The sequence below is a fragment of the Cyprinus carpio genome, chromosome B15, assembly GCF_018340385.1.
Source record: "Cyprinus carpio isolate SPL01 chromosome B15, ASM1834038v1, whole genome shotgun sequence".
In the NCBI taxonomy this organism is placed as follows: domain Eukaryota; kingdom Metazoa; phylum Chordata; class Actinopteri; order Cypriniformes; family Cyprinidae; genus Cyprinus; species Cyprinus carpio.
The window spans coordinates 20,242,441-20,258,234 of NC_056611.1; the positions used below are offsets into that span (position 1 = coordinate 20,242,441).

Below are 15,794 nucleotides of genomic sequence, written 5' to 3' on the forward strand. Positions count from 1 at the left end.
TCACTGACACAACACTCGGTTGATTGCATGAGTTTTAGTGACAACTTCCTGTGGCCTTGACTGGGAAGCTTCCACGCCTTGCATCGCGACGCACTAAACACCGCCCGCCTCTCTCTCTGGCACCCCCAAACGCAGGCGCCAGGCGGTGATTGGGCAGTGCAAATGTCTCAACTCCCCTCGTCCACCGAGCACCGGTTGAGCACATTCTGTCACTTGCGCTAGCGTTAAATGGAGGAACGTCCCTGCGAAGGGGCAACCGGAGTATATATCAGTCATGGAGCAGAGAACGGCCCTGATCGATCGAACATATCGGTAAACAATGATCAGGACCACAGTAAGTTCCAGAACGAGAAAACGCAGACGAAGAAAACAGGTTGGTAATCAGCAAAGCTCATTGTTTTGTTTGTTTTTGTTTTACTCTGACAAGCTTCAAATACATGTCGTCGTAGTATGATTGTTTACAGTAATACAGCATTAGTTAAGTCAAACGAGGAGCATGTTTTGCTGACTGTACTGTTTGAAATAGTTGTATCCAGTGTTAGCCGCAAAGCTAGCTAGCGTAAAGGGACATTGACCTTGTGCACCGGTTTCTCAGCACGCATTACACATTTCCTTGACTTATAATTCATTTGCAAACATACCTCTCAGTTTGGGTCGTTTTTAAAAGGAACGCAGCCGTCAGAGATCCAGAATAGCCTGTTAGCTCTGCCCCTTGCTGCCACAGCAACATGAACCGGCTCCTGTGGAATGTTCCTGCTCGTAGCTTAAGCTTGTTCTGTTATTTCCTGTCCGCCATGATGGACTGCCAAATCTCAAACTTCACCGCTGCCCATTTCTTGTACAAACCCGAATATTTGGTTATACAATTCGGGCGACGCGGTCAGCCATGCTAGCTTTTGCTGTCACAGTAGCTAGTAATGGTGTCTTAGAGGTGTACGTTTGGCCAGCTTATCTCGAAAAGCGGCCTATTGCTCTCTGACAGTCATGTGAGTGGGCCTGGCAGTGATTGGGCTCGCGCTTACCGCCTATTCGAATTCGGCACCAAGTGGCCTGAATAGAACGTGTCGGAAAATTCTATAGCTGGTCGGATAGTGGCGTTAATATTACGAGGCGGTAAATTGTATAGATAGGGTTATCTTTTAGGGTTACGAAGTTTGTCGTTCTTTTTTTTTTGAAAAAAATATTTTGATAAAAGAACGACATTCCTGTTGTTTTTATTTTAAAGTGCATTTTCTTGACCCCGTTTAACCTGCATTATTTATACTTGTATGCAGCGAAGCTCATGGCGCCTCATGGAGTGAGAACTATCACGTATGTTTGATTTTAATCAAAAAGTGACAAACAGCTTTATTGTGTGCATTCTCTCCCGTAACTATGTTGAAATGCACCAAAGGCGTGGGGTTAACTGTTGATATCAAGCTATTTGGTACGGTTCTGTTGGCTATTGTGGAATGTAAAATGTTTCGCAGAAGTACACCGCTGCATATCGCTAAAACTGTTCATAATTGGTCCATTAAAATGCCTAGCGCCTATTGAAATGTATCTGTGCAGTTGTCACTTTATAAAATCGTTGCGATGTACCAGCAAGCACATTTTCTTGTGGCTAATCATTCAGGCTGCCCACTTAGCATGCTAAGCTAGCTGATGACTTGGCCGGTTTGTTGACCGAATACACAAAAACTTGTTTTCAAATAAAGTATTAACATTGCTAAACAATCTTGTAAATGATTCCGTGTAGTATAAACGTTGCTGCCTGCCATGTTGCGATTAACCCACTTCAACGAGTGTGACTTTACCACACAAATGAAAATAGCCACAGAAGCTGGCATGGCGTTAGACATAAACAAACAAATGTAAGCTCCCAAAAGCCATGGGATGTGTTAAAGGGGGTTCTGTATTCAGTTTTGCGTTTTTAATTAATTTCGGGATTTTTAGACGTGTCCACCAATGCTGGGGAACTACCCAAATATGACCGAGTACTCCATTTTGACACGTCATACCTCCGGTTAAAAATAGGGCGATGTCAGACTTGAGCCGGCCGATGAAAGCACACTTGCAAGGGGTGCTCTTTTCATGCCTCATATTTTCAGCCTCAAAGGACAGAGGTCGTTAAGACCCGTTTTAGTGCTCAAACCACTTTTTACCACATTAATACATTGCACCCTTGATTTGGGTATTACATTGCCCTGCTGCCTTGTTGGTTCAGTTTGTTTACATATACTGCACAAAGATAGATTTTCTCCTCTGTGAATTAATTTGAATCTGTATATCAGGTTGCCAGAATGGAATTATTGCTAATGCCAGTGTTAAGTTCCTATGAGGACATTCCATCATCTGCCATAAATAGTTTCCATAGAAATCATGAAGTCAAGCAGACAGTCTTATGCACACTTGCCTGACAGAACATTTATGTATTTTGTTTGTTTGTTTTTTTAAGGATATTTTGTTTTTTTGATTTTTTTTTAGAGGATATCTATGTATAATTATTGTTTTGCTGTTGATTCTTTTGGGTAGTAAGCAAATATAAAGACAATATAATGTTGATTGCATATTTTAGGTTGTATTTTTAAATATATATTTTTTTACAGAACATTGACTTTAGTTTCAAATCAAATGTATTTATATAGCACATAAAAAGGGAAAAACATTTTTTTTAAATGTATGTCAAAGATTACAGAAAAAAATTAATTATAGTTTCCACAAAAATTAAGTAGCACAACCTTTATCAACAATACTAATAAATTATTCTTGAGAACCAAATCGGCATGTTAGAATAATTTCATGGCATTTTAAAATATATACGAAAATAGAAAACAGTTATTCTAAATTGCAGTAATATTTGCTATAATACACACACATAATGCACACACACAAAATGCAGATTTTTCTGTCACAATACATCAGATGTAGGTTGGTTATGGCTATCAAATCACAGATATTCCAACATTTGAGTCATTTTACACTGGTTTTTATTGGAAGTACACTGAATACCCTTCATGGTTGTTTAGTGTGAGTTGAAGGAGTCAGCTTGTCATCTGCCTGACCCTGGCTTGGTTCCACAGAACATACCTAGTCTAAATATTCCTTGATCTTGTGCAAACATTGACTAGACTTGACCCGTTCCCTTACTGGAACTTGAGATTTGATCTGGACGTTTGCCAAAAGTTGTTGGTTCAGTGGATCAATTGATGCAGATTTGCGGTTTGCATTCCATCTATTTATTGCGTTTTTGTTTCTCCTCTGTGCAGAAAATGGCAGAATAAATGGAACTCTGAAGGAGGGAGAGGTGACTCCCGCTTCCTTTAACACAGACAGATCCCTGCACCCTGCGAACAGCAATGGTGACAGACACCTGCTAGACATCAACTTGAAACAGAAGCCCATTCGACGGGCCTTTACCGCTGACTCAACAGGGGACAGAAAAGGTAGAAACACTAGCAGAAACAGCATGGACTTTAAAAATGACAAGTTCTTAGAGTTGAACACACTTGAGGGCAAAAAGGAGGCTTTGGCTACTCTGAATGGTGTGGTGTCGCTCAACTCTGTACCACTTGCCAATGGTTACCCTAGCAAACCCGGAGCTGACAATGATGGCAGTGGCTCCGAGAGTGGATACACTACTCCCAAGAAACGCCGGGCCCAGAGGAATGGCAAAGCCGCGGACAATGTGACTGCTTCTGCCCAGGGAAAAGCCATGCAGCAGGGTGGCAAACAAGACCACGGGCCTGTGGCGCCGGACTCGGCCTCTGGCTCTCAGGTGGAGAGTGGCAGAGCTGGTTCAAAAGTTGAGCTGCACCTAAAAGCCAAGGAACCAACTGCCTCCGCCACCCCACCTCCTCTGCCGGTGGCTGAACTTCAGCGCAAGAACTCAGACAGCAAAGTGGCTGGCAAACGGTTTGAGGATCGCTCCAGCAAGGTTAAGGTGGCTACCTCCACCAAAGAGGACTCATGGACCTTGTTCAAGCCTCCGCCTGTCTTTCCTGTGGACAATAGTAGCGCTAAGATTGTGCCTAAGATCAGTTATGCAAGCAAAGTGAAGGAGAACCTCAATAAGACTGCCCAAGCTGGCGGGGAGGCTCTCACTCCTGCTCCCCAGGTGCCTGGGAGACCGCCACAGGTCCCCATGTCTGCGGTGAAAACCATCACCTCGGCTAGCTTTACCAACGGTCCCCTGCTGGGGGAAGGGAATGGCTGTCCCCATTTCAGCGCCGGTCCTCTGCTGGCAACCCCAACCGTTGCCACTGAGAATGTAGCATCTCCCTCTGGTAGCGGCACTTCAGCCATTGGAAGTTCCACCACAACCTCTATGGCTGAGCCCAGGAAGCCCAGTCTGTTTGTTTACCCCGATATGCAACTCTCACTCCCTAGCGGCCGCCAAGCCGATCCCCCTGCTGCTCCGACAAATCAGAAGTCTCTGGGGGACATTTTTCAGAATCAGTGGGGCTTGTCCTTTATCAATGAGCCTGGCTAGGGACGGGAGAGTTTTTGTGGTTTGGTGCTCAAACAGAAAGGACGTGCCGGTGGAGGTGAGCTTTCAGGGAGGCTGTCCTGCTACAGTGGCCACTCAGACTTCCAGTACCTCTCAGAGACCAGATCAACAACCATCCTTCCCCAAGACTCACGAACCAGACAAACTGACTAACGCTCAGAATCTGAGTCCAGGTGCGAGCGGCGGTGCCATGGCAGCAAGCGGGGCCATCAGCCTGAATGCCCAGAGAGATGAGACGGGGGTTCATGGTGCAATAGTGTTTTGTTCTCCCTCTAAGGACATTTGTGCTGAGCTGCCTCCCACCTCCCCAGCTGCACCTAAGGTGGCTTTGGCCAAGGACCAGGGCCATACTAAGGGCTTTGACAGGAGGTCTAGTTGGGGGTCGTTTGATCTAAAAGCTGCTGTAATTTATCACACTAAAGGTAACTCACTGTTACACTCACAAGTTTTTTCTTAAGTACTTTCACTTTATTATGTACTACAAGGATATGCTGTCTTATAAATGTACAACAGAGATGGACTAATACAATAAATGTGACCTTGGACCACAAAACCAGTCATAAGTAGCACGGGTATATTTGTAGCAATAACCAACAGTACATTGTATGGATCAAAATTATCGATTTTACTTTTATGCCAAAAATCATTAGGATTTTAAGTAAAGATCATGTTCCATGAAGATGTTTTGTAAATTTCCTACCTTAAATATATCAAAACTTAATTTTTGATTAGTAATATGTATTGCTAAGGACTTAATTTGGACAACTTTAAAGGCGCTTCAGGTGTCCCGTTTTCCATCAACACTCTCTCACTTCACTTCCTGTCTCATTACTGTCCTATCAATAAGGAAACCGAAAAAAACACCAAAAATAAATCTTTAAAAACAGAGTAATTATCCGAAAAGACATAATACAAATAATTTCATTTCTGGGACACATGGCTTTAGAGACATACCAGTTGGCAGTGCTGGGTAAGTTACTTACAAATTGTCGTCCGTTACTGATTACAAATTACATTACAAAAATTGTGTTTAGTAAAAACCTGGATTACACACATTAGGTAATGTAGTCTGACTACTTTTTAATTACTTTTAGATTACTTTTGACTCATTTATCACATAGATTTGAATGGGATTATTGTGTACCATGTTGATAAACAGAGAAAGAAAATATATACCATTCTTTATCAACATCATGAAATCATTTGACATTAAATTACACCAGGGTTTGCTTAAGAGTTTCAGCTCTTTCATTTAGAAAGGAAAATTTTAGAATTGTGAATCAATAATTTATGAATAATTTACTGACATTGTGTGAGTAATCATGTAATCCCTAAAAAATAACTGTAATCTGATTATGAGCATTTTAAAACCTAATATAATAATCTAATTACAAGTAATGATTTTTTTCGGAATCTGATTTTTGTGTAATCAGTTTCTACCCAGCACTGCTGATTGGTGCCATTATGGTCAACCCAATTTAAAAGTGTAAATGTCTGTAAAAAAAAATATTGTTCAAACTAATTATCAGTCTATCTCTAATGTACAAAAAAGTGTGTGTGCTGCAGATAAATTGATTTAGTCTACATCTTAAGTTGTTACTTAGCCTTCTCAAATTAAAATAAGGTTGTTACTCTTACACTCAAATTACACTGTGCGACTGAATATATATAAATGTTATTTCAGTGTGGTTATATAAAGCAACAAGACAGCAGTATTTTGAAGTTATTCTATTAGTGTGAGTTTCTTTCAAGTTAAATAAAAAGGACAGATCTTGATTGAATTGTGGCTGTACTTGGGTATTTTTACACTAAACTTTCATCTCTCTTCTTTGCAGAAATGGAATATTTTTTGAATTTGCAAAAACAAGGTAAGCTGCCATTTACCTCTTGTGTTTGTTGACATACTTATAGACAACTCTTGCCTCAGCATGTGATTAAACCCTTAAATGATTCATCATTTTGATATTTCAACCCAAATCTCACGTCCCTCAACTCTTCCCATATCATTTTTGTTTGTGGTTTTAGAGTTCCCAGTTCTCACCTACGTTCATCTTTCTCAATTTCTCATAGATCCAAATCGAGTAGTCCTCTACAGTGAGTCATGGGACGGACCTGCTCAGTGAAGCTGTGTCTGGACACTATATCTCAGATGAACTCTGCTGCAAAAAGATGTGCTTGAGGAACATGGTTGCTGCCTCTGAACATCCTGAATCAGAACTAATCCAATGGTTTAGAAAGGACCTTGTTACCCGTCAGCAGTCAAGGCTGAGCGCAGAGGAACAGAGTGCGCTTAAGGGAAACGGGTTAGCTGGTTTTAGAATATTAGAATGGAAGAACAGGAGCTGTGGATCTCAACTCTAATGCGGATATGTTGCTGAAGACAATTTCAATGACTTTGGGGACATACAACTCACTCGTCAAACACTCATGATAACCCTGTCATGACATTTGGTTGGGCGGAAGCTTCTCTTTTAAGTACTCACAGACCTAAGAGAGTGTCCAGGAGGAAAGCATGTCACCATGTGTGCCCTCTTGAATTCAAATAATCATGCAGTGGTCATGTTGAATTGATTTGGTCACATTGAATTCATTTGGGCACAAAACGTGAGTTTGGATACTGTGGCCAGAGGAACTACATGGCTTTTTTGTTTTTTGGAGATTCAGGGGAATCAAACTCCATTTATGTGTGGGGGGTGGTTAGTTCAAGCCTTTGGGAATTAAATAATTGTCTTAATTTAATTTCTGGACAATTTTGGATCAGTCCTGTTAGTGACGCGTCTCCACTTCATTTTTTTTTCTTCTTTTTCTTTTCTTTGAAATACTTAAAAACTCCAAGGGCAGGTTATGAGGTACACTCGGATTGGGAACCACACGCCCCGTAGTGTGCATGTGCAGTATGCTGCTCTGTGTGTCCTCTTTTGGAAGAGTTCATAGTGCTATCGTTCAATGGTCTTACTGTCGTCTCTTCATGCTTCTGTCACCTGACAGCCGTTCGAGTCTCTTGCTCGTTGTGTGAGTGTGTAAACGGAGGGTGCAGAGATCATGCTATATTCTTTTATCTTGAGTGTTTTATGTTTTTAATTTTTAAGTAGCTGTTAGAACCCAGAACTAATCGATAAGATGTGCCACACCACAAAGTTGCTTTAGCTTCAATGCTATAGGTACATTATGGAGGCTTAATTTCATTTCGTTAAAGTTCTGTAGAGCTGCTTTTCGAAATAGGGTTTTGTTTTTGCCTGGAAAAAGGAAGTAGCGACTACTTTTGCTTCATTTGGGACTACACCACAATTTAGAGGGAACCTAGAGAGCAGTCGCTGGCAAAACATCCAGACTTTTTATTTCACTCAAGAGACTAGAAGCCCCTAGTGTTTTTTTATTTTTTATTGAGCACCACAATCACACTTTTATGCTTTTTATTTCTTGTATGTTTTAATTTGTACCTGGGTTTCCATGCTTATCGGTTAAGCGCTTGCTAAAGCACATATGAGCCTCATCAGTAGAACCGGCGTTGACAGGAATTCTGCCGTTGTGTAAATGTTTCTCTTTCTAATGCCAGAAAATGCATTCTAAAGTTACAGTCTATCCTCTGTTTTATCATTTCACAGATTAATTGATTTATAAGAATCAGTAGCACTTTACGTATTATGTTCTTGAATTGTATTTCCTTAAACATTGACATATCAGTACATATTTGAAATTCTAGTAATTAATCATAGGCTACTAACTTTAACCTCTACCTAAGGACCATCGGTCCGCAATCTCAAAAGATAAAATATATATATACAAAATAAAATGTAAAAAAAAAAGTGAAAAAGGAAAGAAAATAAAAAAAGACACTCAGGTAGAATTAGGGCAGTGTTCTTCTATCTAAAAAAACAAAACAAAAACAAAAATGCACCAACAGTGTTATTGCCAAATATGAAAAGAACATCCCATGTTTGTACCAGCTGTTTTTTTTTTTTTTATTGTAACTTTTTGAGGGATTTAATTTTTGACTGAAAGCCAATGCTTGTTTCTTTACAGGTATCATTTGGCATCAATGTTTTCTGTACATGACCATGAAACACTGTCAGGTGAAAAGATTTAAGTACACATTGAAGACGTTAACCACACTACGTATCTGTATGTCTTTCCTTTGCAAGAGTTTTTTTTTTTTTTTTTTTTTTTCATGTTTTAAATGCAGCATGTAATGGTTTCCAATGTGGTCTGTCTTCAGAATACGTGGGATGTTTCATGATAGTTCTTAATTTGTTTCTGTTCTTGAGGTATCCAACGTCTGTTCAATGTTTTGGTTCAAAAGATATTGCAGCTGTCGATGAAACGGATGTACGGTTGTTAAATTCTGCTTCATCTTTTCTAATTCCATTTAGATTCCACTTACAAGCTTTGACAATGTAGAGAAATCCTGCGATTGATAATTAGCTAATTTCTTGGATTTTTAGATGCACATCTCTTCATTGCTTCACTTGAGTTTTATTGTAGTTATCTAAATTTTGTCTTTAAAAAAACTAACAGGTTTTTTTTTTTTTTTTTTTTGGTTATCCAAGGGATTTGCTTAAGGAGTTACTGATGTAGGCATAATTTATAACCATCTGTTATTACATTAAGTTAATTATGAAATACCTCTGTGAACATGCATTGTCCCGGTATCCCAATTTCCCTTTAAAGGGGGATCGTTCACATAAAAATTAAGATCCTGTCATCATTCACTCAACCTCATGTCATTCCAAAGACTTTCTGACCCTGTTCCAGCGTATCGTGAATGTCTCGTCTGTTTCGGACCCCACTGACTTTCTCTGTATAGACCAAAACAGTTTAATCCAGTTAGGAATAACGTGAGGGTGTGTTAATAATGGCAGAATTCAGATTTTGGGTGAGCTGTCCTCCTTAACTCAGTTAGGTCTTTGTAAATGCTGTTAGCAGAATGAATTGAACCTGGTCTTTGTTTAAAAAAAAAAACTCAACTCCAGGGGTCAAATGCACATATAGAGGTTCTATGCACAGAATGCAAACAGAACAGAGTTTATATTTTGGGGGGTTGCACATTAGCTTAATTTCCTCATTTTAAATAAGCACTTACTACCCCACAAATTATATAATTGCAATATAAATTATTTACATACATCTTAAATAGCTCCCCTTAGTGTTTAAAGCAATGAGAGCACGCACGGATGGGAGATAGTTACAGAGATACTTAAATGGTGTTTGCGAAATCTGTACCAAGAAAATGCATATTCAAATGTCATGTGTTTTCTTGATGTATGAATGATTCTTGTCCTGTCCTGATAACTCAACTGTTTTTTTGCGTTTGGATGCATATGTGTGTGTTCGTGTGCAAGCATGTGTATTTGTCTTCTTTCATACGCTCAATTATATGCAAAGTTAATATTGCGAACTTTTCAAGTTCAGGGTGCCTGTGTTAAGCGATATATTAAACGGAACCACATCAGAACATGAAAAACTCTTGCTTTTCCTTTCCCCCTGTCCCTACATCCCCATTTCAACCCAACAATCTTCAGTTGTGCCATGTTTTGACTGTTAAAAGTTTGAATTAATATTTCATTTTATGTTGCTCTCTCTGAATTTCCTACAGTGGATATGAAGAGGGGGTTACATTTTGTCTCAAGAATCTTTCACTGCTAATAAACTTGTTGAAAAAGATCTTGTTCTCTTAGTCTTCTTCTGAATGTCTACTGTTAAATTTGTCCTTTTCTTTTGAAAGAAAGAAATATACTGGGTTCAATACAGGTTAGGCTTGATCAGGCCTAATGTTTCGTTTTGTCCCTCAATTTAGAAGCGGGAAAAATTCAAACTACAATGAATTACTTACAATGGAGGTGAATGGGCCAATCCTTAAACGTTAAAGCTAATATACATATATATATATATATATATATATATATATGTTATATATATAATTGTGATATATATATATATATATATATATATAAACGCAGCAACAAGACGTAAACAATATGTATTGTTTACATTATTTTCAATTGTAATAAAAACACTTACTAACCTCTGAGTAAAATTTGATCCAACTGTACAAAATGCATAGGCCTAACTGGCTCCATTGTAAATGCCTCTCTGTAACTTTAATTTATTTTACTGTATTTTATAACGAAAAGAGTCTCAATTATTTTATTCTTATGCCACAAATGCTATTTTGATCGTTTTTAACTTGTATAAAACTCAGTATATTGATGTAGGCTATAATACGCAGTAATACCTGACCTGCTCTTTGGATTTACAGCAACACACCCCACTTTCTATTTCCGCCTTCCTCTTTATAATCCTGACTTACTGTTATTTATGGTTTTTTTAGCATTTAATAAGGAAAGTGTGTTTTTGTGTTTTAAGTGGGAGAGTCCCTGTGTCGTTTTTGAGTTTGAGATGGTGTAAAGGTGAGTCAAGGGAAGAGAATTCCGAGGGTGAGGTGTTTATAAGGACATAGGGATGAGTGCGGTAGCTTGTCTTAAACTAAAACAGTGTTTATTTATTATTGGCTATTTCCTATTTGTCTACGCATTTAGGTATTATTTGACGCACTCTAAATGTAGAAACCTGTCCATTTTAACTATTGCCTCACATTAAATGTTATTAGAGTGCATTATGACTATTATATATATGCATATAATGCATTATATATGCTTTCACTTTCACTTATAAGGAATGCTCTCGCCTCAGTAGGAATTTAGAAGTGTAACATTAGATGTCGCTGTTGCCTGTAATAAAGTGAAAGGTAAGCACTTAAGCCACCATCAAGAGTGAGAAGTGTACTACAAGATGATTAATGGAAGACAAATAAGTGTACGTACAGAAATCCCCCTAAGCGTATGCAAAAACATTCAGCCATAAATTCAAGTGGAAATACTTGTCTAATTCAGTCATACTATAATTTATCTTGAAAATATTGGATGAACTTCGTTAACAAGAAAGTAATCTTACTGAATTATATAATATAATTACTGTATTAAATTAATTGTTCTTTCATATTTTTAACACTGTAATGGTTCTAAGACTTAGATATTCGCGAAATGAGAAGTTTATAAGAACAACAGTGTAAAACTTACTAGATGAAGCGCATTGTTTTGCTTTAAATCACATTTGAATGTCATTATGAGTATTTTTGTATTATAACAGGGTCAGAAACAAATACAGATAACCAGGTCAAAATTGTGGGCTAGAATTAACATTAAGGAGTAAAATATATGCTTTTTTTACTATTGTAAAAATCCATTAAAAATGAAACTATCTGCATAAAAAAACATACATTATATTTAAACAGTGTTTTTGCTCACTATACATATGCGGTCGCCGTGATTTTTCCAAGTAAGACATGTTCCTGGATCAACATCTTTTGATGATCCTGGATCAACATTAATGCCCAAAAATACAGACTTAACCCAATCCCTACCCCTGAACCTAACCCTACCCATAATTTATTCCTAAAATCAGAGGGAAAGGATAGCTGATTAACAAGGGTGTAGAAGCACCTAATCTTGATTGTAAGTCTAAAACTGACCTTTTCTGAAAAGTTATCTCTCAATTCTGATGGGTTGATTGGAATGTTGTTCCAGGATCAACAAGGATGTTGATCCAGGAACATGTTGTACTTGGTGAAATCACACTCTCCATACATATGCATAGGTATCTATTATCCAGAACAAAGATGCCTGTTGACAGAAAAGACCAGAATGATCTTGATTCACATTCCTATAGGGAAAATCCACTGCAAAATATGTTAATGATATATGCATGAATACCCCAGGGGTCCTGACGTGTCTCCTGTGAAGATCTGCAGATGATAAAAGTAGAACATAACGCTTCAGTCCTTAGTTTCTAATAATACCATTAAACATCACACAAGCCTACTTGCATCAAAACAGCGCTCCATATTTGGACCATGATTGACACGTCTAATAAAAGCAAAGCGTGCTTCCTCCAAAGTGACAGAATTTTCGCAAACGGCAGTGATTTCAGTCTCCTCCCCCCGTCCCCCGCCAGAAATATGCCCAAGACGGGAGAGTAAAAATAGACAGCAGAAAGAATCCTTGTGCTTTAAATAGAGCTGACTCTCAGAGTATGAGGTCAGTGTCACTGAATGTCTTTGTAGGCTCTATTCTATGCTTCTGTGACTAAAGCCAAGCAGATACTGCTCCCTTTCTCTCTCCCACAGGCTAATCAACAATGCTTCAGTCTCTCACCAGTTTGACAGTCGCAGCCTAGTCACTATGTACACAGTACCACTGTGATGTGTGGCGGGCACATAGCGTTTCGCTCTGAAAGAAGGCCTGAAGGCTTCTGTGACTGTAGCTGCATGAACGGCAACATTTTTTCATTATACAACCTGATTTTGCAATTAAAACTTGTACCTAGAGTATTGGATTCATTAAATCCAATCATGAATAATTTACATGCACATCATTTAAAAAAATCAATTACATACTTCCATGACATTCCTCATGTGGTCTTTTCATTGTTTTCGAGCCATGTACGAATGATGTTCTTTTGTTTCACTCTGTAATCTTTGCTACATGTTTATTTGAATGACTTACATGTACAATATGTGGTCGAAAGAACATTTACACACCATAAAACATGAAACTGGGTCCCCGCCTGACCTCAACAGGATGGGATCAAATCCCTGCAGCCATGCTCCAACTTCTAGTGGAAATCCTTCCCATCAGAGTGTAAGCATTTATAGCAGCAAATGGATGAGCAGCTTCTTATTAATGGCAATGGTTTTGAAATTAAATGTTCAACAAGCTTGGGCGTGGTGTTTGGGTGTTCATTTACTTTTAAAAGTGTTGTGTAGCTTAGACCAAATTATAGGCAATATTATGGACAAATTGCAATTTATTAACATGGTCACAATTTATTTTAAGGTCCAGTTCTCATTCCCATTAACAAATCATTTACTATGACTTGTGGCTACTAATTTGCTGCTTATTATTAGTTAGTAAGGTAGTTGTTAAGTTTAAGTAGGATTAGGGATGTCAGAATATGTGCTTTATAAGTAATAAACGGCAACTAGTTAATAGTGAAAATTGGTCACTTCTTGGACACTTCTTCGGAAAATCTTAATATTTGAGGTTATCAGCTGAACTATGATTCTGATTGAGCACATTGCTTGTGCACATCAAAGGATTGGGAGAGAAGAACCTGATCTGGTTATTATTGAAATCTGATTGGTATGAATTTTAAAAAATACCCAATTCAAAACACATCTGGTTCTGTTAACATATGACTCTTGTGAGCCAATTCTTTCTAGTGAATCAAAAACAAACAGCGTAGTGTAGTCCAACGCATGAACAAATTCCTCTGATGAGACAATTCTTTTTAGTTAAATCAAAAACATATAGCACAATCAGTGTAGTCTGACTCCCAAACGAAAGACTCTTGTGAGATGGTTCTTTTCAGTGAATCACAAACATATAGCACGATCAGTGAAGTCCGACTCCTGAACAAATTATGAGACGATTCTTTTTAGTAAATCAAAAACATATAAAGCAACCAATGTAGTACAATTCGTGACTGAATGATTATCATGAGTCAGTTTTGTAGTCAAGCAAGCAAATTAACAGGCATTAACTTTAAATGTTTCTAAATGTGGAAATTCCATATTCCATATTGTTTTATACACAGTTTTATATGACCTAAAATGTACAGAAAACTTAATGTATTTTTACAGTTTTATGACAAAAAAAACTCCTATTTTGGGAGGTTTCGTCAGATTTAGCTCACTTCTTTGTACAAATTTGTCTCCAAAATATGGTTAAGTAGGTACACACACAGAGCTCATATAACTTAAATTAGTAGCTGTTATGAAACAATATGCACTTATCATGAGATGTGCCAGTATTATGAAATATGTTACTACATTTTTCTTTGTTTAGAGTTGTTGAATAGTATGATGCCAATTATTGGACTGCATAACAGGATGTGTTTCCAACACTGTCCACATGGTTTAAGGTCAGGATTAGATTTAGAGCATATGAACGTTATGCTGATAGCACATTATTTTCCTGCTACCTCCGTTTTTAACAAATTTCACACTGTGATAGTACATCTAACAGCTTCAGCTTCTCTCATGCCTTATTTGTTCTACCAATACTTTAATTTAAAATATGTCTGTTTTAACTTCACATCCTGGGTAGGTGACACAAATTTTCAGACCACCACCTCTATAGAGACTGAAAGTCATCAAGTCATTTGTGTAAACCCCTTTTATAAGAATTACATTTACTGTAAATGCACTTATTATTGAAATTATGAAACGTCAACTTTTTTCCCCAAAATATTTATTCTGTACATGTAGTAAAATATTGATGGAAGTGTTAAGGAACCAGATTTGCAATCTTTGCCATTTCCACCCCTAATCATGATGCACCACCGATTTGGATGATTATATCCAATGAGCTACTCCGTGTTTTGATAGGTTTTCTTTTGCATGCTCAGGACCATCTGTTTTCTGCCCCAATTACACACTATGGTCTGCCTGGAGTTATTCAGCACTACATTCCTGCAGCTTCCCCTCCACAGTGCCCCAAGCAGTACTCACTGTCAATGCCAGGGCCTAATTAGGACACCGAATCTCTGTGCAGATCCCCACGTCTGGGTTATCCTCAACCATTCAGTAAATTCTTGTAGCATGAGAATTTCGCTATATCATTGTCCACTATTAGATTTATGTGGGTACAAGCTTAGATATTATGGGATATGGTCAAGAGTGGAATCATGTTTTTCCTTTGTATCCTTCATTCTTTCAACAGGATGTGAACTGAATCTCTCAGTGTGTCTGAGTAGCTGGTCAAACTGAACAACAATGAAAAATGCATGTTATTGAATTATTGATCATGCGTGGTGTAGAAAATTATGGGCTGTATTAATGACATCCTCAGCCACTTTTTTGCACTCTTGTGATACTGTATATCTTAGTCAATATGTCAAACTTTGCACTTAGTAAGTTTTAGCCCTTAAAAAGAGAAAATGGAAAATTTTGAAAAATATGATTGGAATTATGTATTAAGCAGAATAAAGGAGTCGTGCAACCATGCCTATCGAATAAGTATTTCCACAATGGCATCAGAAAACTTTTGCATCCATGTCAGTAGGTGTCAGTATAAAGTCTAAGACCTTGGTTGTATTGGCCAGCAAAACATTAGCTGAATTTAGATATCTAAAATCCTTTTATTAATAGTACATAAATACAGAGTGCATGCATCTTTAGAATGCTTGGTTTTTGAACAGACATGATAATCTAGTCAGAATACAATTAAAAATAGCTTTACCTTGCTGG

At 38.0% G+C, this 15,794-nt stretch overlaps 1 protein-coding gene across 1 annotated transcript; it reads left to right on the top strand.

Annotated features, from left to right (window-relative positions):
* nufip2 (nuclear FMR1 interacting protein 2) lies at positions 1 to 6,643 on the top strand. The gene is given in 5 exon segments (XM_042739712.1): positions 1 to 373; positions 3,249 to 4,497; positions 4,499 to 4,911; positions 6,325 to 6,357; positions 6,560 to 6,643. Coding segments are annotated over 5 exon segments (1,893 nt in total). The 5' UTR covers positions 1 to 228; the 3' UTR covers positions 6,613 to 6,643.
* The last annotated feature ends 9,151 nt before the right edge of the window (positions 6,644 to 15,794 follow it).